Below are 25,930 nucleotides of genomic sequence, written 5' to 3' on the forward strand. Positions count from 1 at the left end.
CCAGGGATGGGCAGGCACAGCCAGAGTGGGGCTGGAAACCCACCCCAGGCCCCAGGTGATTGCATGGATTCACCTAAATAATGTGTTTTGAGTTGGTGTGAGCGTCCCACCTGCCCTAAGCATCTCCCAGCATGTCCCCAGCTGCTGCGACAATGAGTCCATTCAGATTTCAAAACCCGAAAATTTAACAGAAAAAAAAAAATGCAATTTTGTTTTTCCTCATTAGAGGGCAGCAACAAACCCAGCTGGGACAGGAGAGCTGCCCAACAAAAGGGAGATGAGGAATTACCATCACCAGGATGTACACCCAATCTGCTGGGGTGAGCAGGGGAAGGTGGTGGCACCCACCTGCACTCCAGTGCTGCACATCTCCTTTCCCAGCAAGGCAAGGCTCTAATGGTTTATTATCTATGTTTCCCCCCTCCCCTTTTTAATTTTCTTATTTGGCTGTTGATAAATCCAACTCGAGTGAAATTCTCAGGAGAATTCAGGACAGAGATGATCTCTCAGAGGGTCCTTCAGGTGGAAGAGAGCTGCTTTGGAGGGAGTGCAGAAATGGGACAACCCTTGCATCCTGAGTGGGAACAGCACCAAGCAACACACAGGGAACAAAGCGAGACCCACTCATTTATTGTCAAAAAAACCTCAAACTTTACTTGCGTTTCTCTCAATAAATAATTTACAGTATTTACAGGCGGTGACACTCCCGTGGGTCTCAGCGCAGGGAGGAGCTGGGGGGCCTTTTCAGAATGCCCCCCCTTTGCCTATGATTTTTTTGTTTTTTTTGTTTGTTTCCAAGTATCGGGTCATTCTTGGCCACACTTCACCTTTAACCAGAACTGGGTCAAACACAACCAAAATAAAGTGCTTCACTGTTTGCTTCTAAAATAGGGATACCCCAAGCACCTGGCCCCATCAGCCACCACTGGAGCACCCACCTGGACAGAGGGAATGAGCCACACCATAACCAGGCTTTCCTTGGATGGAAACTGTCCCTAGACCACAGCGTGTCCTGCTGTGGGATGATTTTTTTATAGGAAGGGGATGCCTTAGGGGAATTATTGACCTGTTGGCAGCTGTCGGGCAGCACCGTGTGCTCAGAGGGAGGCTGCACACAGCTGCATTTAGCTGTGGGGTAAACCTCCTCTCTGCCCAGAGACAGATTTTGGCTTTCAAAAGGTGTATTTTGAACTTCTAGGGAAGATAAAAATTTGTTTTCTCTAGAACAAAGGAAACAAATCAGCCTGGCTGAGTATTAGTGCATTGGGAAATGAAACTGTCTGGTGCAGTGGTCCAGTGGCTGCTCCCCTCGGCACCTCCAAACTGTGATATCCTTATTTCAAAATCTCCCTAAACAAGAGTATCTGGGGCATCAGCAAACAAAGCAAGGAGCAAAGTAGTAAACACATCTTTTTGTTTCTTTTCTTTCCTTAAACATTTAAAAACCAATTACATCTTTTCATCTGTACAGTCACACGAGATCAATGCCAGGGCTCTATATATTAAAGAGACAATATAAATTACATCAATTGACACAAGTTTGCATTTCTCTGCTGCTTTACAAATGGACCTCTAGAGCTGTAAGGACACAATGAATAGTCATGTTCAGTATTTACACCAGGCTGCCTCTTGGCACCAGTTCAGACTGCCAAACCAAGCCTGTTCCCACCTCTTTTGGTGCTAGTTTGTCTCATCACGCCCAGAGACCTCCCTTTTGAGAGCAGGAGGTGCCCCCAAGTGTGACACCTGTTCTGGGGCCTGTTTGTGGGAACTCCCCCCTGAGGAAAGGTGGGGGAAACCCACCAGGAGGTCCTGAAGGCGCAGACCAAAGGTGGTCTTGATGTTTGTTCAGTGAGCGACGGGTGAACCACAGAGGAACACGGAGTGGAGGAGATGGGCAGCACTACGTGGTGGGGGAAGGAAATTAGTGATGGTTTTGAGGCAGGGAACAGACAACTGGAGGCAGCTGGGGGGGTCCTCTGCTGCAACCCATCTCCTGGCTGAATTCTGATATTGCCCCATTTCTGATTCAAGCCCCAAAGGGCTTAAGGTGCAACTGGTCTGCAACGGGGTTGCAAGTCGCGGCCCCAGGATGGGGAGCAGAGCAGAGACCTAGCAGCAAAAAAAAGAGCACCATGCTCCTGCTCCATGCCAGGGCTAGGCCAGGCCAAGCCACAGGCAGGGAGGGGCTGGAGGGAGGTGCAGGTCGGGTCTCCCACTGAGCAGCCACCCTGCTGCCAGCTTTAGGGGACCAGAGAGCGACTGGTGTGAGGAACTCACCCAATGCTGGGCAGAAGTTGCAGAAACCGCTTGAATACTGGCCAGGTTTCTCCTGCTGCCATCAAGAGTCCACGGTGGGTCCAGGCAGAGACAAAGGAGACAGGAGTAAAACTACTGAGTGAATCAACCAGGTGAACTGGCCAAAATAGGGGGTGCCTTTGAACCACAAAAAAAGCAGGCCAAGGCTTGAGGAACGTGTCCTCCATCCACCCAGAAGGTGCCAGCACCAGCAGCCAAGCAAGTGTGGGATCATTGCCCACCACCTTCTGCAACAGCAGGGCTGTGGGCAGAGCAGCACGTGCCGAAAAGCAGAGCCCAGCCCTGGTGAGCAGGACATCCTGCCCTGCTGTGCTGGCCAGGTCCTGTCCCACTGCTCCGTGCCTTCCTCGTGGGCTCTGCTCTCTGAAGACAATGCCAGTGTCGCAGTCACCACGTGCACGGCTGGGACCAGGGGAGTGCTACAAGGGTTCCCCAGCACCCACTCGACTGGGAGCAGGAGGAGGGGGAAGTGAGGAAGGTCCAGACAAGGTAGAGTCCAGCAAAAACTCCTGGCTGGTCCCACTGGCAGCACATTCCTCCCAGGCAAGAGCTGGGAAGGTGGAGGACTTGCACCAAGAGAGACACTGAGGTCTGAGGACAACCCATGTGGCTCTGATGTCCAACCTCTTGTTTTCCAACACCTGCATCTCATCCCTGGTTGCCTCCTGCTCCCCTTTCCCTTCCCTCCAACGCGTGAAGGAGCAAACCTCTATAACAAGCACAACCAACACAAACACAGCAGTGCTACCCAGAGGGTGGGATGTGTTCCCGTGGGAGCAGCGTTGCCCGGGGTCAGGACCCGTGTCCTTTCATAGAGGTGCAGCTTGTCTTTGTTGGAGTGAAGCATCTTCACGTCCTCAAAGGCATAGTAAGCAGCCAGCATGAAGTTGACGTCCCCCGTGGTGAGGAGGTCAAAGACACAGGACTGGAAGTAGAGGTCCTCCACGGGCAGCTTCTCCCTGCACTTGGCCGTGGCCGTTTCGTAGGTGAAGGCCTCGGGGGGCAGGCTGGGCCCCTTCCTGCGGGCACGGCCCTCGCTGGCCTGCGCCGAGCGGATGCTCTGGAAGTCAATCTGCTGGCTGAGGGGACAGCCGCGCAGGCACAGGTACAGGCCCTGGCTGTCCCGGTCCTCCACGGCGTTGACCACCTCCTCGGGCATGCGCACGGCGAAGGTCAGGTAGCGGCCCACCTGCCTCACCACGATGGTGGTGCCGATGTACTTGGCCTGGATCTCGATGTGCTGGCCCGACACCTTCTCCGTGATCTTCAGGCTGTTGGCTCCGTGCTTGTCCCCGCCGTTCTTGGAGCCGTCCACGAAGGCAGCGGGGAGCTCGTCCATCTCTGCCTGGTACACCTTCTGATCCACGCACTCCTGGAAGCTCTTGAAGATGATGGTGAGCTGTGGGGGAGGAAAGGAGTGTGGTTACAGCCAGTGATGACCACCTGAGAGCACACAGCCACCACCAGCAGTGGAAAGGCTGGATGCTCGGTCTGGACAGGAGCGTGACCTTCAGCTCATGGGCAGGTCCTTCATCCCAAGAAGTGGCCCAGACTTTTAGCCCCCCAGACATGGTGATCCTGCTCCAGCAAAAGGGTAAGGACACTGTGTAGAGATCCAAGAGGCAGAGGCTGCTGAATGCACCACCTGGATCTGCCTGTTATCTCCAGGCCCAGCACAGGAGCTTCCTTGCAGCTGGAGCTGGGTGGAGTATCCCTGCTCGCAGGCCTGTGGCAGCATGCCCGTGCACGCAGCACTGCCTCGCCTCCAGGGCTGGCAGATGGCAGCAGGGATGAGCCCTGACTCCCTGGGAGGCGGTGGAGCTTCTCCTCTGACTCCCATGACATTTACATCCCAAGGGCTGCACCAATTTGTTTCCCTAACCAATTGCAGACCGACAGGATTTCTCCCATGGGCCCTCAAACATGTCCTGTTGTATCTCAGCCCCACAGGCACATGTGTTCAGCCTGTTCCAGTGGGGTGGCCCTTCTAGGGCTTCATGGTGGCTTCCTGGTGGCCTTGGCAGTGCTGGATTAATGGTTGGACTCGATCTTAAGAGGTTTTTCCCAACCTTAATGACTCTGTGGTTCTGTGACACAAACATAGCCTAACATGCCTCCTCACCCCTGGCTGGCTCAAACACAGGCCCCTTGCCAGAGAAAGGACCTCACAGTGCCTGCTCTTCCCTTGCTGGCCTGGCTTTTGGAGGGAAAACCTGGGGAGGAAAATGAGTAGAATTTGCATGTACAAACAGTACAAACTACATTTCCTCTTTCAGCTCTTGCAGAGTTGCTCTTGCACCTCTCTGCCCATGAGGGAGAAGTGGCAAAGGGGACCTCCTGCCACATGGACCCCATGAAGGAGGAGACAGACCTGGCCAGAGCAGGGTGGGGCTGGAGAAAAGAGCAAAGAGCCCCAGGGATGGAGTGTTCCCATCCTCTGCAGCAGCACAGTGCCCACAGCAGTGCTTCCCACAGCTCACGCTGCAGATCTCATGACTAATCCCTCTCACCACAAGCCTCTGAGGCAGATAAGAAGAGAAAAGGCTCAATTAAGATGGTGATCCTGCGATCCCAGCAGGTCCTGGAATCCTTAAGAACCACTTTCCTCCAGCCAGACTTCCTTGCAAGCTTCAGCAGGTTTTGATGTCTTTTAGCAGGTAAGGACATCAGAGCATCATTAGGTATCTTTAGGGTGTTTATCTGGGGCAGGTCAGAACCTCAATGCCAGTTCCAGCCCAGGATAAAGGGGTTACATCCAGAGCAGAGAAGGAGCCCCTGTCCTACATGTGCTTCTCTCCTCTCTCCACACACAGGAGAAGCAGAACTCCTAGACAGGGTGGCACACATTTTCCAAAAGCAAGAGGATGCCTCCTGCTGAGCCTCTCTTTTTCTCTGGCACAAAAAGTGCCCTGCTAGCTTTAGAGCTTCTGTACCAGGGGCAGCCCACCAGGTCCCTCCTGAGGCTGTGACACACAAGTCCTGCTGTATCACAGCAGCAGATTTTCACTTGGACTCTCTGTGTTTGCCTCGTACCTTCAGGATGTTTATTCAGTCTGTTAGAGCACCTCCTGAACAGACTGTTCCCCACAAAATGGCTTGACCTGGCTGTAAACCACAGAGACAATTACAAGCCTGGGTAGAGGGGAGGGCAGTGTGAGGAGCTCAGCTCCCTCCAGGCTTTTCCTGCCAGTTGGAGCCTCCCTGGAGGGCAGTCCTGGGTTTGCTCTGGACTTGGGGGTCCCCCAAGAGATGCCAGATCGTTCCTGATCTGACTGTTCACAGCAATGTGGAGTCCCAAGGTGGGAGCCCTCTTAATTTGCAGTATCTGGCTTGGCCATGAAGGCCCCCTGAGGTGCAGCACCTCAATCTGCTGACCGTGATGGGGCTGGATGTGCTCAGCAAGAAATTCACAATTCAGTGAAGACTGGGCATCTGATATTGAGGGCCAAACATTCAATTCAGAGGAGCTCACGCTCTTACCCTCCCCATGGAGATGTGGAAACGGGGGAAGACACAGAGGAAAGAAAGGCTGCTCTGAAGCCTCTCTGCCCCTGCCCACCTCTGTCCAGGGGGACAAGGCTCACCTTGCTGGTGGCGGTGGCCGAGGAGCCAGGCAGCACGGGCGTGTTGGTGACCTGCACGTTCAGGTAGTTATTGTCTATGAGCGGCCAAGCCCCCTGCACCTTGCAGGTCTGGAAAGTGTCCGTGAAAGTCCTGAGGTGGGGGTCCCCAAAGAGCCCGCAGTGGGTGTAGTTGGGGGCGGCCGAGTGCTTGTGGAAGCTCTTCTCGTAGTGGCAGATCTCGGGGCTGTCGGAGCGCTCCTGGCTGTCCCCGGGGGGCAGCGTCCGGAGGCGGGGCTGGGACGTGGGGCCATCCTTGGAGCAGTTGTGCTGCACCATGAGATCGTCTATGCCATGCACGGCCGAGTGGTAGGCCAGGTCTCCCCTGCAGGTGCGGGCGGTGCGGCGCGTGCAGTGCGCGTAGGCGCGCAGCGCCGTGCAGAACTCCGGCGCCTCCTCCGCGCCCAGGTGGTGCGAGCCCGACGTGGCCGCCCAGAACTCAGAGTTGCACTTGAGGATCTTGCATGGAGATGTCACTGTGAGAGGGGAAGAACACGAGGGGGTCAGTGCTGGCCTGCCCAACTCCATCCCCGTGCAGAGGCTTCGCCCTCCTCCCGCTGCCCAAACTCATGACACTGGCCCGGCCGCGTGACGGGGCCTCGCTCGCCAGACGTGACCCTCTCACATGGCACAACTCCCATGCATCAAAGCCAAAGAAACCAACAGGATCTGCCCCAATTGAAGCCAAAAAGATGAATGATCATGGGGGAAAGCATGGTGTGGAAGAATGGGGCATATTCATAGGCAGTGATGAGGGAGGATCATTAATGTGGGGGGAGATGCAATGGGGTTTTTAATGCCCTTTTAGGGTTTGACATTATAATAAACTCTCAATGTGCTGCGTGAGTTACTGGGCGCTGTGTCCAGACTGAGCTCTACCAACACAAAGCTCTCTTCCTTTTTTCTCCTTTATGGCTTGGAAAAACTGAGCAGCAGCACAACCACAGTGCCCAGGTCAGAGCAGAAGCAGTACCATATCCCACCCTGCAGCACAGCCAGAGGCCATCCACCATCACTGATAGCACTCGTCCCTGTCCCCGTGCCTGCAGAAAGAAACGGGAGCCAAAAAGCCTCTTTCTTGACGTCTGTGCGGCTCTGCCCAGCCCTGGGAGCCCGTTCCCCACCACGGCCCGCTGAGAGAGAACAAGAGGTGGAGGAGAAAAACCGGCACAGCAGGTGGGGGATGCCAGCGAGCCCCCGCCTCCCCTTCCCACCCTGTGCATTGCCCAGGCAGAGGCGAAGCCAGAGGCTGCAGGGCCTTTGCCGGGCTCAGCCGCAGCCCTGGCGCTTCCTGGCAAGGAGGAGGAAGGCAAAGAAAATTCAGATCCTGTTTTTTTCCCCCCACACACAACGCCTGCTCCCTGGGGCAGTGTAGCTTCCCTGGAGCAGACTTGAAAGCAGCTGTGCAGAAAAGCACATGGCCATCGCTGAATGTCGCAGACACTGCTCTGCCCCTGCCAATTTGGAGTCTTGCTGGGTGAACCCAGGCTCACACTACTTAAAATTCATGGCATTTTCCTTCCTCTCCTCTTAATCCACCCCCTTGGAGCAACTGGAAACAGGATGGGCTCAGGCAGAAAAGGCAGCAGGAGAAGAAGACAAGCCCCACCATTTCCAGATGCTTTCATGGTGCCTTTTGCAGGCGTACCCATATATTCCTGTCTCGGGGCTTGTTTAGGAGGAGCCTGGGAAGGCATCCGTGCCAGAAGTATCTCTGATTTGTTTAAAAAGAAAGTTACAAAACCCAGTATTGTTTCAGGGAAAACAGTATGCTTGAGTTTTAAACATCACAGTGCTGGAAACCTAAACAGAGCTGGTGCTGGAAAATCAGAAAGGGAGACTTAGACTATAAAACACTGAGCAGTTCGGCTGTGAGAAACAAGTCTGTCTCCTCTCTGTTTCCAAGAAGACTGAAGTGCAAATAGGAAACGGTGACAGTTTCCTCACAGTTTTAAAATTCATGTTTAATAAACTCAGATGCTAGCAACAGCACCGAGAACCCAGGAGCTGTTTGGTCTTGGCAGCATCCCACTTAAACCTCCAAGAAGCTCTGTGGAAAGCCTTTAACTCATCATTGACCATAGGGGACTCAACAACAAGGTTCTGACCTGAGAAACTGGCTCATGTTTTTGCTAAGTCTTCTGAATGTATGGGTTAAATTTAAAGTTATTTATTATGTCACATCCCTCTCTTGTTCATCCCAGGAGCGTGGTTTTCCAGGACTGTCATAACAGCACGCAGGAGTGTGACCAGTGCCACCACTGCTGGTTATCCCAAACCCTTGTGGCATCAGGCAATTAAAGTCATTGCTCTCCTAGTTGTTATGCTAATGTTCAGCTTGAGGATGCCTTGGGGTTCCATGTGGCTGAAGGTGCTGTCACTGCAGCAAGACCTGCCCGCACAGCCCCAGGAGAAGCTGGAGGACACATCCCTGGACACGCAGGAGCCACACACCCCACAGCTCAGTAAGGCATCAATCAGGATGCACTACACAAAGCATCTCATCCAGTGAGCAGCTTGCAGACTCCTGGCAGCAGCACTCTGCCTGCTCCAGCCCTTCAGCCACTGCATAGAGGGGATTTTTTTAGTAGGAATAAACCCACAGCCTCTTGCTCTTTAAGGATTTGCTTCACTTGCTTGGATGAGGAGATGCAGGCGTGAGCTGTGGCTGCCTAGGGACAGAGAGGCTAAACAGCCCCCAACACCCAGTGCTGGACACATCCCGGTGCTGAGCATCCCTCACTGCTGCCCTGCCCGGGGTCACACATGACTTTATAAGGTACTGAATCAAAAAATCCCAACGGCAGGGAGGGCAGGGAAGCCCATCTCCTTCCTCCGTGCGCCTGAAGGGGGAGCGTTCTGCTCTCCGATGTTATCGCTCCACTTTTGGCACCCATCCCCTTCTGGCTGTTTCGCTCAGGGCCCCATATAAGGCCACATCTCCAAATCCAGGTGCCCCGGCTGGATGCTGGGCGCTGTGTGAGCTCACACACAGCTCACGTCTGGCCTTGCCCACGGACATTTCCCCAGCCACGCTCATGGCAAACCCCTCATGCTGCTGGGGAGGGACCACAGCTGACAGGCAGTGGAGGAGAGCAAACACGACCCTTACCCCTCCCAAGCAGCCTTGCCTCGTCCCCTCTGGCAGCAGCTTTGGCACAGTGGTGCAGGCTCATTTGTACCCTGGCCAAGAAACGATGTTTATTCAATTTCGCATAATCTATTTTCCATCGACTCACAATGGTTCTGTTTTTCAACCACAGATGACTTAGCATGGAAACAAATCCCTCTCAAGCAGGAACCCAGCAAGGCTCTCCTGGGATCTGTGAGACATCCCCAGGTCTGGGTGATTTCTCGCCCATGGCAAAGCAGCCTTAATCCAACCCCTCCAAGCCACCTCCCAACCCTCCCCATGATCTTCTTTCAAGGCCTTGGTGCCACTCAAACCGGGGAACAAAACTTCCTTTGTTATCTTGAAACCAACGGTTTCAGAAAGTTAAAGCCAGAAAAAAATCAGAAAACCACCTGGACTACGAGAGACCCCTCCCATATCCCCCATATCCCCCGTTTGTTCAGGGACACTTCCCATGAGGACTCCTGAGGTCTGTGCTGACTGAAAAGCCACCCCGTTCTCCAGGTGGGCTGCTTCAGGAGTTTATCACCTTTACAAAACACGGGTCTTGGTTCTAAGTGGATTTTATCTGACTTCATTGTAAGGACATAAAAAGAAACAGTGATTTTCTCCAAAGCAGTAAAAGGTCCGTTAGTAACGAGTGTGTTTCCCACAAAGATATTTACACACTGCAATCAAGTCCCTTGTCAATCCTCCAGATAAGCTAAACGGTTTGCACTTTTAAGTTCTTGCTGGAAGGTGTTTGCCGGGTCCTTCCATCAGATCTCCCTCCAGCAGCCTCGTTCTCCCCACAACCTACCACCCCTGACAGGACACGGGGATTAAGGACACGCTCACAACTGTCCCGAGGTCAGCCCTTTAACCAGGACATTGCAATGAGTTGTGACCTTCTCCTGAGCTCCTGGTTTGGAGAGCCCTGCTCCTCCATTCAACAACATCCCTTGATGTTGAACATCCCATCAACAACTAAACACACGCTCAGGGTCCTGGGGTATCACACAACCCCAGCCCCACTGCTCTGCCCTCGCCATCAGTACACTGCATTACTTGATGTCAAATTAAGTGTTCCAACATATGCACACACCTAACTCTAACAGCATTTCATTACCAGTGCCCCCCTTTCCTCCCTTCAGCTGGTGTCAAGTAACCTGGATTTCATTTACCCAAATCAGGCTCTTTCACAAAACCAACATTTCTCTATTCTCCTGTAATTCCTGTAACAAAAAGAATTACTGGAAATTAATTTCTATAAGCAAAAGCCAATTATTTTAAGAGTCTTGAATGCACATTCACCAGACCTGTTAATTTTAAAGTGTTCACTGCTAAGCAATGTTTTTTAATATCCTCTTGGTTCCTAACGGGCTGGAAAGTATTTCATCACCCACATGTGATGCAAATACATCATCCCGCGTTTTTCCAAATACATGGATTGAAGTGTAGATGTGCAAGCCTCACACATGCAGTAAAGGGCCTTTTTGGAGAACACAGTAAAATGTAATTACCTTTGGCCTCAGATCTGAGCACCCAGACTTAGGCTCCTAAACACATATTTATTTAAGTAATCTAAATAAACATATTTATGCTGACACCTCAATAGGAAAGGCACAATTCTCCAAGGTGCTAAATACCAGCAACATCTGCCAGCTTCAAGGATATGTGGGCTGCTCTGCTCACAGGCAGACAGCAGTCACCACCAGCATGAAAATGACCCCAAAAGAGTTTAAGAAAAAAAATAAAAAATCATATTGCTCCTTAAAAACACGGCACCGTGGATTGCTTCCAGCAAGGTTTCAGGAGTCCCAAGCTGAGGGAATGAACAGTGCTTTGCATCCAGCCCCTTGTGCTGTTCCTGTCCCGGGGGTGTCCCCATGAGCCATTCCTCATGGTGGCCACATCTGGATGCCCATGAGGCTCGTGAGATTAGACATAAAGAAGGATTTTTTTTATAATTCGGGTACTGAGACACTGGCACCGGTTTCCCAGAGAGGTGGTGAGATTGAAGAGATCCCTGCCCATGGAAAGGGGGCTGGACGGGGTGACCTTTAAAGTTCCCTTCCAACCCCAATCATTCAGTGATTCTATTTTATGACACGGATCAGCCGGCGCCTTGTCACACCAGGGAGAGAAAGGAGCGGCTCGGTGCAGCCCTGATGGATGGGATGTCACGGGCAGGGACAGCTCTCCCGCAGCTCCACGGGGCACCGTGGGGCGAGCAAGAGCCAAGGGCCACCTGACCCAAGCTTGGTGAAAGGGTTTGTGCGGGAAGGCAGAGCCGGGCTCTTCCAGCGACCTCCTTTGAACTGTTAATCAAGCACAATCTTGCAGAATAATAGCCTGGTTATTATTGCCTTGTTTGCATAACAAAGAGGCCCAATAAAACTGATTTGACTGTGCTCAGAGGGGGTGTGAAAGATCAGCCCTGAGAAAAGAGCTGCAGGAATGCAGCAAACTGCTCCAAAGCCTCAACCCAGGAAGAAAGACAATGCAATTTGCCATCAAGAAAAGCCCAATAGACCAATAAATTACCCATGTGCAAAGGGATTAGATCAGGTTTCAGTTGCACTGAAGTGGGGGGAGGACCGGGAGGAGGGAACTGAAGGAGAAAAATAAACCTGACTCTCTTAAAGAGCTGGGGCTCATATTTTGCAAGGGTGTGCGTGGGGAGGCTGGCTCGGAGGGGCCACCTTCCACGCTGGAGTTATGTGCTCATTTCCATCGGCAAAAGCAGCAGATGCATTAAATCCAGGCAAAGGCCCTACTTTGTGTACGATAAAGTGATTCTAGATCTGCCCCAGAGCACAGCTCAAACCATGCAGCTTCCTTCAACCCAGTCCTTGTCTTGCTCAAGAGGATACTGGGGGAAGGAGAAACCAGTTCCTTGAAGTCAGAAGATGGACACACACAAGGATTTTTCTCGTTTCAGCCCGTGTCAATCACTAAAGCATCCGGAGGACCTGCCACGGCCACCTCCTTTCTGTCCTCAGCGCCGAGTTCACGGCCCCCCATCTCTCCTCTGCAGGCATGGCAGAGACACGGGGCAAGTACAGGCAGGAAAGCAGCAGAGTCAGTGTCCTCAGCAGCTACAGCACAAACTGCTGCGCGCTGCCGAAGGAGCCCTTGATCCTGTCACTTAGTCAGCTCTTTTGGCTCCAGCCTCAGCTTACGGCTGACCCGGCATGCTCCGCGCCAGCCGAGGCAGCTCTCCCCAGCCCCCAGCCAGCACTGCTCCTGCAGCCTCACCTCGGCATCATGCGCAGGGAGAAGGGTGAGCAGCCACCATCGAGAGGGCACCAACCCCGCGGAGCTGCCAGCCAGGGCCCTGCTGCTCTGAGAGCTACCAGCAAACCCCGGGGAGTTGAGCAGGCACGATGGGCTGAGAGGGAACCAGCGCAACAGGCAGCGCAGCAATGGAGTTACAGACGTGGTTCTTGAATCTTCCTCCTGGGATTCGGGCCTTTGCTGCAGCTGTTGGGCTTCTGCCTGCTCAGAGGAAGTGGTGCCAGTGGGTGGTTCAGAAGATGCAGTTTTTACTCCTCCATGAGGACGAGCAGGCAAGGAAACGATAGGGCAGTGATCTCCTCTGACTCTTCATCTGCAGAAGGGCACTAACAAAGCTGGCTCTCCAGCACAGTGTGCTGCAGGCTGGGAAGCAATTCTGGAGTTGCACACCTGACTTTCCCTGTCAGGAGTGCACCTGGACTCTTTCACAAACAGTTCCCAAGAGCTGGCAAATCTCCTCAGGAAAATGGTCCAGTTCAGAGATATGGACATTGAAGGATGTTAAGGCTTTCACCCAAGATGAGTGCCATGGGAAGAGAGGTAAATTTGCACTCTCATGCCCTGCATGAAGCATCACCCTCACCTTCTTCCTCAGCCAGCGCCACCCATGCCCCCATCCCTCTGCAGCAGCAGTCCCTGGATAAGGTCACCTCTGCCAGCCACCCCCACTGCCGAGTGTTCCAGGCTTCCAGCAGACATCACTCTCCCCACGCCAAAGCTGTTTTCCCAGGGTGCCTTTGAAGGCAGCGCTGCCACCCACCAGTGCCCGGGGGCCCCCCAGGTGTGGCAGCGGGTCCCTCGCCCTCCTCCCCCTCGCCCGGGCCGCGGCAGGGCTGGCAGAGAAACGCTTTCTGCTCACAGGTGTGGATTCCCTCTAGGAATAATCATCCCTGCTGTGCTCTTGTGAAATTTCAACCCTTCAAACGCAGAGGTAAATGAGATACAAAACGAGAAGATGGAGAGAAGCCCGGAGCACATAAATCTGGATGAGGCAAATTTATACAATTAGATGTCTGCCAAAAAATTGCGGCATCTCAATCGGAGGCGTTGGCTTGCGCAGGGTGTGGGGTGGCAGCTGCCCCGCTGGAAGGCAGCAGCCCCACAAGCCCATCAAGACACCTGACTGATGCTGGAGCCCCACCCGGGGATGCAGGGGATCTTGTGGATCCCTTCCTGCAGCTGGGCTCCCACCCAGCACCAGTATCCCTCCCCATCGCTCATATCCCCATGGAAGCCACAGTATCTTTCACAGCCACAGAGACCTTCAGAAAAAAATGCTGCCTCTCCTGGACTCAGGTTTCAATTTAAAGAGGAACAAAGTAACTTTCTAACTCCTCTAGTCCCACAGCTCCCCCACTTGTATCCCAGCACAGTGATGCTTTCTCATCATTGTGGGCTGGCATCGTTCAGAGTCATGTCCTGCCACATGCCCTTGTCATCTCAGAAAGGGCCAGCTGGAGTGTGTCACATAGCAAGAGAAAAAGGTAGCTTGTCCAAAACCCGAAATGTCATAGATCATTACTAAGGCCTTGGGGACCAAAGTCAACAGCTGTCCAGGAAGGAGAGGAAACCAAGGGAGGAGAAAATTCTTTGGCCTCAAGTGAAGCTTGCTCTCTGCCTGACCCATAAAACCTGTACGTCAGGCACAGCTCTGCTTGCTGGGAACTGAATGGCAAAACACTTCTGGATGCTCAGGCCGTGCAAAGTGGGACCTGACACCCTTGTGAAGGACCTGCTGTCCCTGCAGCTGTGGGGACACGAGACCCTGGCCACCCCCCACACCACGGCCAGGCCGTCAGACAGAGCGGCTCAGTCTGCGCCTACCAGGGCTGTGTGTGTGTCGGAGCCAGCTTGTTCTCTGCAGTGAGAGCCCGATGACTTCATCAAGGGGATGGCATCTGGTTTTGCAGTTGGCTATAATTCAATTCTCCCCCTTGCTGCAGGAATTTCAGCTGGTGGAGCAGTGATTTACTCAGCCGGGGCTGCACTTGAGTGCAAAGCAATCTTGAGGCTACAATCGAACGCACTGTTATTTTGAGAGCTCACGGACAAGGGAATAAATATCCTCTTTTCATCCCAGTAGCTGCCAAGTTCAGGCTTTTTAAAGGCATTTAGGAGCTCTCCTCTTAACAAGTGCACTCTGGATGCTGTGCATGGCCAGGCAGGACCCTGCCTGCACAGCTCACTCCTGATCTGTGGCATCAGGATGGGATTTGCAAGGACAGCCAGACACAGGCCAGGGCACCCCCTTACCTGCTCACCACAGCTGTATCTCCAAGCAACCCCCATCCTCCCCAAAACCCCTTCCCCATAACCCCAGCACACATTAGTCCTGGATTCCAGCAGCCCTGAGCTTACTCTAGCCCCCGTCAAACCACCTGGGACCCTGAGGCTCTTTTGGTCCTGGGTTCTTACACACTCCCTTATTCCATGTCTGGTGTCTGCTCCAACAGGAAAAGCAAATCAGACCAAATCAAACTCATCCAGATGGCTCAAAAGCCTTCATCCCTGACCTCTTTTGCTGTCTCACCAACACTTACCCCTTGGGAGCAGTAGGGCTTGGTTGTGGGATCCCCTGAAGGACTGACAGGCTGAGGAGGGGCTTGCTTGGGCCACACACTGCCATGCCAGAGCCTACGGATGCTTTATGGGATGTGCCCATCAGGGAGCCAGTAGAGAGACCACAAAACTCATTGTCACTGGGGCCACAGAGTGGCTCTCCAGGGACAGTAGGTCAGGGCAGAGCCCGAGAAGAGCCCCCAGGTCAGGAAGTTTTTATGGTTGCCCAGCCCTGTGAGCACTTTCATGTGCACATCCGACTCAGCACAGCTGTCCAGGCCACAGAGAAAGAAACATCCACTGCTTCCATGATAAACCCGAAGTTACTCTTAACATTGCCTTATCCCCAGTAACCAAGGGCCAGGAATTCCACGATTTTCTGTGGAAAAAAACCCAACATATCCATCCCATCTACATTAAAAACAAGGCGCCTCCTTCCAGCCCCACAACGTGCCTTGTTGGCAATGGCAGAGAACTCCCTGTTCCAAGTACGAGACCAGCTCCAAGCCTGCAACAAGACAGGGAAGCCAGAATATTTCCAGGTTTACGTTTCAATCCCTCCCTTCTCTGCCCTGACAACATCCCGCACAGGCGCGTTCCTCGCCTGCCTCCACCTTCCCCAGGATGGGCTCCCTGTTCACAGCACTGCGGGGGTTATTTTAGCCTCTAAGCCCCCATTTCAATTTTGGCCTAATGCTGCCATCACCTCCCTTCTGCTGAGACAAAAGCCATTTATTGACTACTCTGATACACCTCCAATAGAGTTGGATCCTTATCTGGAATCTACTGCGCTGCCTGGATGGACCAGGAGCAGAGAACTCCAAATTTTTATGGAGGCAGGAGTGTATTACAGTCCAAACAGCCAAGCTGGAAACAAACAGGGAAAGCCAAAGCAAACCTGAGCCTGCCACACCTGGGGCAAAAACACCCAGGGCCAGATTTTGGAAGTACAAAAGGATCTGCAAGAAAACTAAGCACAGCTTGTACTGGGAGGCACAGGTTTGGTTCACCCAGGAGATCAGGGTCTCAGATGGGAGAGCACCCATAAGCATCCAACACTGGGACTTGGCACAAGCTCCAAGGAGGATTTCTGCCAAGGAAACTGTGAGCCGTGGCCTGCTCTGCCCAGAGCTCCTTCCCCAGCTGCCCCACGGTCACCCTGACCCAGGGCCAGAGGACCCAACCAAAGGCACTGGACTGGTGGGGGATGCCCAGGAGGCAGCAGGGCGAAGCCACCAGTGAGAGAGCAGCACAAGAGGGAATCCAGCCCGGGCTGTGAGCGTAGGGGGGTTAAGCAAATAAATAAATAGGGCAGGACTCTGATCTGACACGCCGAGCACCCGCTTGGGCAGCCTCCAGCAGCCCTGCTCACCTGGGGCTCCCAGGAGGGGTGCAAAGCCTCCTTGATGCTGGGAACCCACAAATTCCCAGGAAGCATAGGGGAAAAGGATACGGCAGGGAATAAATCCCCCCTTTTTCCTACCTTCCCACCCACAAAGCTTCCCAAAAAGCCCCCAGCCTGCTGCCAGCCCAGGGCGCGGGGAGCCCCGTCTCCGCCTGCGCCCCACTCCCGCGGGCTCTGGATCGCCTCGTTCTGCCAGTTCTTTGCACCTTATTTGACTGCTGAAGGGAGAATCAAACAAAGCAGCCAGCCAGATCTCCTATCAAGTTCTTTCTTGCACCGTAAATCTCACAGCCTCGATGCTTTGCAACTCAACCGCTCCGAAAAGGGCGTTAAGCAACACATATGGGAGCAGCTCCAGAGTTTCCAGAAAAAAAACTGGGGTTCAGCTGCCAGCCTGCTGGGAAGTCCCATGGGAAAAGTGGGGTCCAGAGAAGCACCTCAGTGCTAAGGGCAGCGCTGAAAAGGTTTCCTGGAAGAGGGCGAAGAGGGCAAAGATGGGAGGAAGGGCATAAAGCAGTTATTTATTTATTTCCTGCATGTGTGTGCAAGACTACTTCACCTACGGTTATGCAAAAGAAAGGCAGAGGCGATTTAAAAATTAATAAATTAAAATTTAAAAAAATAAAAGCGAAGTTTTACTAAACTATGAAGATAGGGAGATTTAAGCCTTAGAGCGTTTCTTTCTCCCTCCTGCTTTCTCTCCATTTTTCCCCCCTTGCAAGTGAAAAAAAAAAAAAAAAAAAAAAAAAGGTAAAGAAACTGGAGAGTTTTGGAAGGAACAAATCCGCCTCTGTGGACTGGGTTTCCCCTCCCCCAACAAAAACAAGCACTCAGGGCTTGAAGGAATTTGCAGGCAGAGATCTGCCAAAAACATTGTGAAAAACTATGGGGGATTCATTGGAAACAGATGGCGTTTTCAGCTGTAATTCTGAAATTCTCCCCTTTTCTGACACAATACAAACATCGGGGCCGGGGGCGGCGGGGGGGCCGAGCCCCGCGGCGGCTGCGAGCGGCCGGCCCGGGGGTGCCGATGCTCGCGGGACCATTTGGTTGCCATCCCTCCCTCGGACAGCACAACACACCGGGCCCAGCCAGGGCAGGGTTTCCAAGCAAACCAGGGTGCCGAGCCCCCCCAGAGCCGCAGGGCGGCGAGGGAGAAGGGGCGGTGAGGGAGAAGGGGCGGCCGCCCGCAGCGCCCGCGCATCCCCCGCCCGCCCAGGTGCGCCCCGCTGCCCGTGCGGCCCCCGGACCCCACACCGACCCCAAATCACACCGCAGTGACCCCCCCGAGCCTCTCCGCCACCCTCCCGGCTCTGCCCTCCGCCGAGGGGAGCGGGACCCCACTGCTTTCACGGCAGAAATTTACACGGGGGTGTTCATGTGTGGGTCCCCCCACCAGCAGTGTGCCCCCGGTGCCTTTCGCGGCAGCCGGGGAGGGGAGGACAAGGTAACCCGGCGCTGTCAGGAACACCTCCCGGCTGCCTTGGCCGCTTTGATTTCCACCATCTCCTTCCTTGTGGGATGAGGAGCGGGGAGACAAAGAAGATGAGGTCAAGGAAAAACACCCACCGCGACTGCTCGGGGAACGGGGAATTGGGGGTGCGCGCACCAAAACTGAGCCCCGCTTGCTTATTTTAAACATGTGGCAAACTGCTGCGAGGAGAGGGAGAGGGAAAGAGGCCCAGGGACAGGGGAACGGGGGCGGCGATCCAAGGGCTGCCAGAAACACAAGGAAAAAGTCTGCAAAATAAAGAGGCTGTTCCTTACCTGAAGGGAAGATGCAGAGAAAGACAGGGAGGATTTGGAAAAGTCCCAGGGCTGTGGATCCTGCCCCTCTCCCCATACCCATCCATCCAGCTCGAGCTTTAACCACTATCCTCTCCCTGGAAGAAGAGTTTAAAAAGGAGAAGAAAAAAAAAAAAAAAAAAAAAAAAAAAAAGGAGAAAGGAGGAGGGGAAGAGGGTGGAAAAAAAAAAGGGAAAAATAAATCAGTCGAAAGAACTTGGGGGGAAAAAAATTAAATCAAAAGCCCCGCATGGCTCCGCGGAGCGCGGTAGGCACGGGCGGCCCCAGCTCCGGGCTCCGCACTGAAAGATTACACAGACTTTTTCTCCTTCTCCTCCTCTCCGTCCCCTCCCATTACAACCCAGCCCCGGCCATCAATCATCCCGCTGCCTCCCAATGCCTGCATCCTGGTCTGCGCCTCCTCCTCCGGGCGCGCCCGCCTCCCCGGCCATGCTGAGGGAAGGGGCGGGAGCGGCGCGGCCATGGGAGCGCGGCCGTGAGGGAGCGCGGCCGTGAGGGAGCGGGCGCGGGAGCTTGTGGCTGTGCATGGAGCCACCAAGCTCTGCCGTGCCCCGGGGAAGGCGGTGCTCCCACGGAGGATGGGTAGTGGGAAGGGTTCTCGATGTCTGCGACTCATCGCAGGTCTTGGCGGTTTTGAGAGGGGGGCTTCCTCCCACCCCGTCAACCCCACTGTGCCTTCGTGCCCCTCTCCCATGGGCCTACCAAGAGCTCTTTGGATCCCCCAAAAATAGGCAGTTTGGGGTAAAGGGGCTGTCGTGCAGCAGAGGAGGGAAACTGAGGCAGGGGGGCTTTAGGCAGCTGGTGCAGCGACACTGAAGTCTCCAGACTGCTGGGGGATGATGTTCCCCCAGCACATGGAGCTCCTCCATGTCTTCCCAGCCCTGGCACCATGGTTGGTGAGAGTTTCACAACAGTTCCAGGTCATTCACCTGCACCTGTGCTGGCACTGGCAGCGGTGAAGTAACCCCAGGTGACTCAGAAACTGAAAGTCTCATTCATAGATCCTTATCATTAGACTGGCACTCCTTACATAGGGGCACGGCTGTCAGGTACCCCAGATCCAGCTGCCAGCCCACCAAGGACTGATGGAGATGAATAACAAAACCTTCACTGTCTCAGGACCTCCACCACGGCCTCTTCTGCACCCCCAGCCCACTATAGGCCTGGATATTCAGCTTTCACTGGGGGAAAGTCTCACCAGTTTTGTTGGTTGTCCCGAGATCTCACTTTTAAGCCTCTCTTAGAGACCCTCTGTGCAGTCCCACACCAACCCTGGGAGAGCCCTGCCTGCTCACAGAGATCAGATGGAGCAGCAGCTGGGAACACACAGGCGTTTGCTGCTGGGTTTCAGGATCCTGCTCTTCTCTTCCTCCTGCAATGCCACAGCGTGTGGAGGTGAGCAGATTGCATCTGCATCCCCACCGTCCCAGAGGTCTGTGCCACCCATGAGAGGGCCGGGCCAGGAGGAAGACATGCACTTAGCTTGGATCTCTTAAAAATTTCCCTTGAGGGATGTTTTAGCCACAGTGAACTAACACCACTTCTGAATGAGGGTGCCCACGGGTGTAGGCTTTAATAACTTCCCTGTTTTGGGTCATTAGCTCTCCTTTGATGGCGTGTCCCCTTGCCATCCTGATGTTTAATCTCCTTTCTTTTGGGGTTATTATACAAAGAATAAAAGGATGCTGGTTGTTCTACACCACCCTTCTCCCAACTCTGTAAGACCATGCATCTTTCCTCCTGCAGGCTGGTGTAGGCTGGGATTCTCCTTGACATTTCTTCTAATTATACTTGGAAACCTCCTCTTCCAGCTCATAAACATCCTTAAGGATGCTTTTTCAAGTGACCAGGGCTTAAAGTCTCTAACGAGTTTGTCATCTCCCTGTCATTGATTCAACCTGTGATCTAGTACAACACATCCCATAGAAAGAGGAAGAGAAGATGGGAATAAATATCCAAAAAGCAAAGATATCTTTAAACTCCTATCTATTTCTCCATGAGGGGAGTGAGCCCCCATGCCTTCAAATGAAGGAGGAGCTTCTCTAGGGCTTTATCCAGGCTGCAACAGGAATTAAAGCACTGCAGCTTTTCCATCTGGGACCCAGATGGGATCCAAAAATCCTGTGGCCTTGCCTGCCTAACGGAATATCTGTCTTGGAATATATGGTCCCAAAGCTGCACCCAGACGGTGTCCACTAAAGTCAGAGGGATCTCTGTGTGCAGAGGAGCTGCCAGAGTGGGCAGAGCTGGGCAGGAGATGAAAGCTGGCAGGCCGGATCCAGACCTGTAGCAGAGGCAGTGTGGGAGGAACGCCGACTCGAAGCACCTCTTTGTGGGGGATGTCAAACAGGGGCAAATATGTCCAAACCCTGCCAGCTGCTCCTACCACCCAAGAAGAAATGCCTGCTGATGGGATGTGTAGGCAGCTGGAGCTGGAAGGGGCCTGGGGGGAGGAGAGAGGGTCTGTGAGCTGGGGAGAGCCCAGGAAAGGGCGGGGGGAGATCCAGGGAATGGAGTTCCAGACCTCAAATCCCTTCCTCTTGCTCCCACCCTCTCCTCTTGCAATGCAACTTTTGCTTTTATTTCAAAATGAAAAACATCATTTCTGCTGTTATCCTCACTGATGACATTTAACATGATCTGTTTAACTAAAAAAAAAAAAAAAAAATCCATCTGAATTAGGAACTTTTAAAACCCAGCTGTTAAATAGCTGCTGCGAGGCTGCTTTGATGGTTTGACCTAAAGCAGCACTTTGGTATTGCCCTTTTGGGGCAGGCTGACACATGGCAACGATAGCCTGGAATCCAGTCTGAGGCATTACAGTTAAAATAAGACCCTTGATGGAAATTCTGCCTTTGGTGTAGGGAAAACTGTGCTGCCATAAAGCAACGGTCGGATGCCCCTGGCTCCAGTTTGTAAAAATTTCTCCTTGATTTTGCTCCGTTGCATCATGCATTGCAAATGGGATTGCTGTTCTTGGCACCCATCAAAGCAGCGGATTTCGCTGGAGAAAACAACAGATGTGTCCAAACCATAACTTCAGGGAGGAAAAGGCCCCAAATAAGGTGTGTTTCTGAAATCCTGCTCCCCCTTACACGTTTTTGAAATAAACATCATCTTTCTGTTTAGCTGAATCAAAGATCTGGACTTTAAGTCGCCTACTGAACCAGAGGCTGTGTGAAATTCGGATCTCTGCACTGCTTAACGGGGATAGCTAGGCTTGGAAATGTGGAGACTGTGTTTCCCCCAATTTCTTTCCTTCTCAAAGCTCATCCAGGACTCCCTGTTCAGGCAGCGTTGAGCCCGCTGCTCCTTGCAAACAGAATGTGGGAAACCACCCACCACTGAAATGCAACCACTGCAGCAGCTCAGCTCCGGGGCACAGGCACCTCCGTGGTCATCTGCGCGGTGATTGCCGTGTTTGGTGTCACTGTGGAGGGCTGACATGCAAATCACAGCCTTCTCCGAGGTGTTTGCAGGATGCTGGAGGAGTCACATATCCCATGGGACACTCAGCTGGGCTGAACTTTCCTTTTCTCTGCCCTGCATGGCTGTGAGCTTCAGTGGGGCTGAGTGAATGTGGCTGGTTTGAACCCAGAGCTTTGCAGATGAGGGCTCCCCTTACAGCCTTCCTAATGCAATCATTCACTACCTGTAATTATATGGCTAAAATAGTAAACATGGGTATTTCTGAGGGCTGCAACTGGTAGTTAGAGGAATGGATGTTGGGGCTCCTGGTCTGCTCCTGACTCTTCCATGAACTTTCTGTGTGGCCACTTTTCACACCACTATCTCCACACTTGTGCCTTTGCCTGCTCTGCCTCAGGGCACAGTGTTCAACTCGTGGCCTGTCTGGGATAAGCCATAATCACTCCTGCAGGAAGCTAATCCTGAAATGCTCTGCAGGGATCTGTGTGTGTTTGGGGTGAGCAGCAAAAAGCAAGCTGCTCCTTAAGGGAGGAAGAAAGGAAGTTGGAATGGAAACCCCCAAGTTGTTGTCTGGAGAGGTTTGACAACTGATCCTTTTCAAAATGTTTGTGGAAATGAAAGCAAACACTTATGTGCTGAACCATTCCCTTACTAAAGAAAAAAACCCCTCTGAATAAGAACCAAAAATACCTCAACATCTTTATGCAGTAACAGCCACCTCTGATATCTGCAATTAATTTTAAAGACCTTCCTTTTACTCAATATTCCATTTTTTATCATTTTACAGTTTCCCTGGCTGACCAAGCAGACACTCTCCCTGAGCTGTGCACCCAAAGCTGCAGAATATGCATCTAAATCCCCTTCCCTACCAATGTTTCCTTGCAGGTAGAGCAGGAAAATGTTCCCCCAAGATCTCTTTAGTGCCCTGCACTGAACTTTGGCATTAGCTGGATGGGACAGGCAGAGGGGATGGCACAAAGCTGGGCTTTGAAGAGCGACCCACCTCTGTAGCAAAGTGCATAGAGAAGTTTGTTGCTTTATCTAAACCCTCCTTTCCACAGCTGCCCCTGTGAACATCACCAACCTGTCTGTGTAATAAGAAGCCAATTGTGAAAGGTGGGAAAAAATACAGCTTTGTGCCACTAGCAAATGAAATGTAAGAACTCTTTGTTGACCTGCATCTTTGCATCTGCAGATTAACTGATTATCAGCAGCCCCCACTGAAGTCACAGTGGGTAATCTCTCCTCAAATTGTTTGCTCCAAACCCACAGCCATAAAAATCACCTCTGAATGCTGAAAAGCAGCTAAGCTGCACAAGGGGAAGGGAAGATGGGCTGGTGGAAAACTTCCACTCTCACCCATGACAGAAAGCAAAACAAGCAGAGATATTTTAAGGCAAATAGAGTTCATCACAAAATCTTTTTTTTTTTTTTTTTAACTCGTAGCATTCATTTGTGTCTCTCCTTTTCCCTTATTGCAAAGCCCTGGGGGGGCGGGGGGGGCGGGGGCAGTGAGGCCTAATTCCTACACATGGGAGTTTGTAACCATCCCTTGTTCAGCAGTGTTTGGAGGGTTGGCTGGAATTCACCATCTGTATATTTAATTCTCTGCAGGGAGTTGGTCTTCCTGGCCCAGTCTCCCCTTTGGGGTAGATATCAAGCAATATCTCTGTAGTGTATCTTCTTCACATCTGGGCTCCCCTCTAAGCAAAAATAGAAGATGGGCTGGGAGGTTCCCAAGAACAAGTTCAAATGGCCAAATGTCAGCTCAGCAGAAAAGATGGATAAGTCTGAACTGCCAGAAAATGATCAGAATCATAGAATCACAGAATAGTTGGAGTTGGAAGGGGCCTTAAAGATCATCTAGTTTTGATCCCCCTGCCATGGGCAGGGACACCAGAAGAATTGCAGAGAACTGGGTATTTATCAGCAGAGACTGAAGCCAGTCTGTGTGATGGGACAGTCTTTCCCTGCTGCTTTTAAAAGCTCCTGACATCTCGAGAAAGTGCAAACATAGCTTGTTAATTCCCCTCCTCTGACTGACAGGTCAGCTAAGGACATCTCCTCGATCCTATTTAAAGGTGGGAGATGGCAGCGAGTATTTGCAAGTCTACATCTGCAGCCCTTTGAGCAAGGGGTGTTTGAAGGATCCTCTGGAAAAAGCTCTGTGAAACCCAATCACCCAGGTCTCCTTCTGTCAATTCCTGACAGCAGTGGCCAGAAATACAACCCAACACAGGATGCCTTTCCTGTGTTCTCAGTTGTGAAGCACTGAGTGACAGTGACCTCAGCTGATTTAAAACTTTGTCCTGAATATCTGAGAAAGAGACATTCCTTCTTATGGGGGAAAAAGCCCTAAACCTAAACAACTTTAATCCAGCACTTCTGTAGGCATTTTGGCAAAGGAAAATGGGAGTTTTTGTGGAGGGGAAGCATCTTGGAGTTGGCACCAGCAGTCCTCCCGGGTGTGCCTGGCTCGGGGCTGGGCTGGGCTGGGCTGGGTTGGGGTTGGGCTGCGATTAAGGCTGGGACTGGGGCTAGAGCTGGGACTAGGGCAGGGTTGGAGCTGAGCTGGGACTGCGGTGAAGTAGGCTGGTACTGGGCTGGACTGGGATTGGGCTGGGCCGGGGCTGCGGCCCCACTGGGTGGTGCTGTTATCCCTGCGCCGCCTGCAAAAGTATCCAGTTTATAAAATAAATGCAATCCAACGCCGCCTTAAACCACATGACATAACAGCAGCTTGCGAGCTCCCATTAAAATCTCAATTTGGGGAAATTGATTCTACCTCTGAGCAATTGCGATGCAATTACTCCAACAGGCAGCAATCAAGAATCACATCAAAACAACACCAAACTTTCATCTCCTGCCACGCAACCACCACCACAACAAAAAGCACCTGTCTTGCAAATGCAGCCCCGTTTCCATAAATATATATAATTTTTATAAAGGGCAACGTGCATGTCCCAGAGTGGAAGCTTGGGCAGGGGCTGCTCTAGCTGGTGAGTCTGAGCTGTCTTATCTAGGGGCTGCATTCTGTCCCCCCCTCTGGAGGAGGTTTTGGGCTATTTAGGCACTCAGAACATCAGGAACGAAGTGGCTGCCCCTGCCGTGCCACGCTCCAGCTGCCCATCCTCTCCCTGCACACAGATGTGCCCATGCCAGCCGTGTGCCACATCTGCCCAGCTGTCACCCCCCGCCTTCCTTCCCTCGGAGCTCCTAAGCCCCCCAAGCACTTTGCAACCAGGGGAGCTCAGGGAAAGCTTTGTGTCCCCGCTCCGCTCTGGATAACCGCGATCAGCCCCGGGATGAGCTATCCAAGGGAAAGGGGGAAATATTGGGGAGGATGTTTACAGTTCTCATCAGTGGTCTGCAAGGAATTACTCGACTGACTTAGCGCAGCAGGGAGCAGCTTTAGTGGCAACCATCAGAAGGGAGGATAAATGAATAACCTCATGCATGCCAGCTAGCGCCGAGCCGGGCAGGGAGCGCTGGGCAGGGGAAGCGGGAAGAATCGAGGTTCCTTATAAAAACGGGGAGGGTGGGGGGAGCCAGGAGGAGACCGAGAGCCTCAACAGGTTCGGAGGAGGAAGGGCCATGCAGGGAGCCGGGGGACATGCGGCCGGGGGGCCCCCAGCCCCCGCCCCGCTTACCTTGGCGGCCGCATCAGCCTCTCCAGCCCCGCGGGGGTCGGTGCAGGCAGCGGCGGCTTGTTTTATATATATATATATCTACTTTTTTTTTTTTTCCAGGAGGGGTAAATAAAACAAAAATAAAAAACTGAATACAATAAACCCCAAGCGAAATAAAATAATAAAAGCCCCCAAGGGTCGAAGTGGGGGTGGCGGGGGGGTGGAGGCCGAGGGGCGCGGGCAGCCCCCCGCCCTGCGGGCAGCCCCGGCGGGGTGCAGGCGGCCTCGCTCAGCGGGACGCGGGGAGCCGCATCGCCCTCCCGGAGCATGTGAGAGGCAGCGGAGGAGATAGAGCCAGATAGGGAGGTCCCCTCCCTCCTCCCTCCTTCTCTTCTCCCTCCTCCCTCCTTCCCTCCGCACACGCTGAGCAGCGCCGTTCGCAAGGAGCGGCGGAGGGAGGGAGGGATGGAGGGAAGGAGGGAGGGAGGGAGGCGCAGCCCCGGCCCCGCGGAGGGGGCTGGGGGTCTCCGCTGAAACACCCCGACCCCCAGCACCCCCTCTCCGCCTACCGGCACACAGGGCTGGGGACGTGGAGGAGGATTTCAGGGTTTTCCCAGAGAGGTGGGGATGCTCCACCTGCAGCAGGAGGGGATGAAGGGGAAGTGGGGTTTGGGGGGCATCCCCCCTCTCCAGCCCCTGGGGTGTGTGTAGGTGCTGAGAGCATCTTTACATTGATAAGGGATTGTGTCTA

The 25,930-nt window shown here is 53.1% G+C and overlaps 1 protein-coding gene across 1 annotated transcript; it reads right to left on the reverse strand.

Annotated features, from left to right (window-relative positions):
* Window positions 1–609: 609 nt before the first annotated feature.
* Window positions 610–25,302, reverse strand: RGMA (repulsive guidance molecule BMP co-receptor a). The gene is made up of 4 exons (XM_056500229.1): window positions 25,201–25,302; window positions 18,083–18,198; window positions 5,904–6,415; window positions 610–3,718 (listed from the first exon to the last, which is right to left on the reverse strand). The coding sequence occupies exons 1-4, from the start codon at window positions 25,212–25,214 to the stop codon at window positions 3,029–3,031; spliced, it is 1,332 nt and encodes a 443-aa protein (XP_056356204.1). The 5' UTR covers window positions 25,215–25,302; the 3' UTR covers window positions 610–3,028.
* Between the last annotated feature and the right edge of the window lie 628 nt (window positions 25,303–25,930).

The sequence above is a fragment of the Oenanthe melanoleuca genome, chromosome 10, assembly GCF_029582105.1.
Source record: "Oenanthe melanoleuca isolate GR-GAL-2019-014 chromosome 10, OMel1.0, whole genome shotgun sequence".
Classification (NCBI taxonomy): domain Eukaryota; kingdom Metazoa; phylum Chordata; class Aves; order Passeriformes; family Muscicapidae; genus Oenanthe; species Oenanthe melanoleuca.

Excerpts from the sequence above, each read along its gene's own strand:
- RGMA (XM_056500229.1), bottom strand. Across the intron at positions 6,416-18,082 it reads TCTCTGCATCTTCCCTTCAG|TGACATCTCCATGCAAGATC; the intron begins GTAAGGAACAGC and ends CCCCTCTCACAG. Across the intron at positions 3,719-5,903 it reads CGGCCACCGCCACCAGCAAG|CTCACCATCATCTTCAAGAG; the intron begins GTGAGCCTTGTC and ends CCTCCCCCACAG.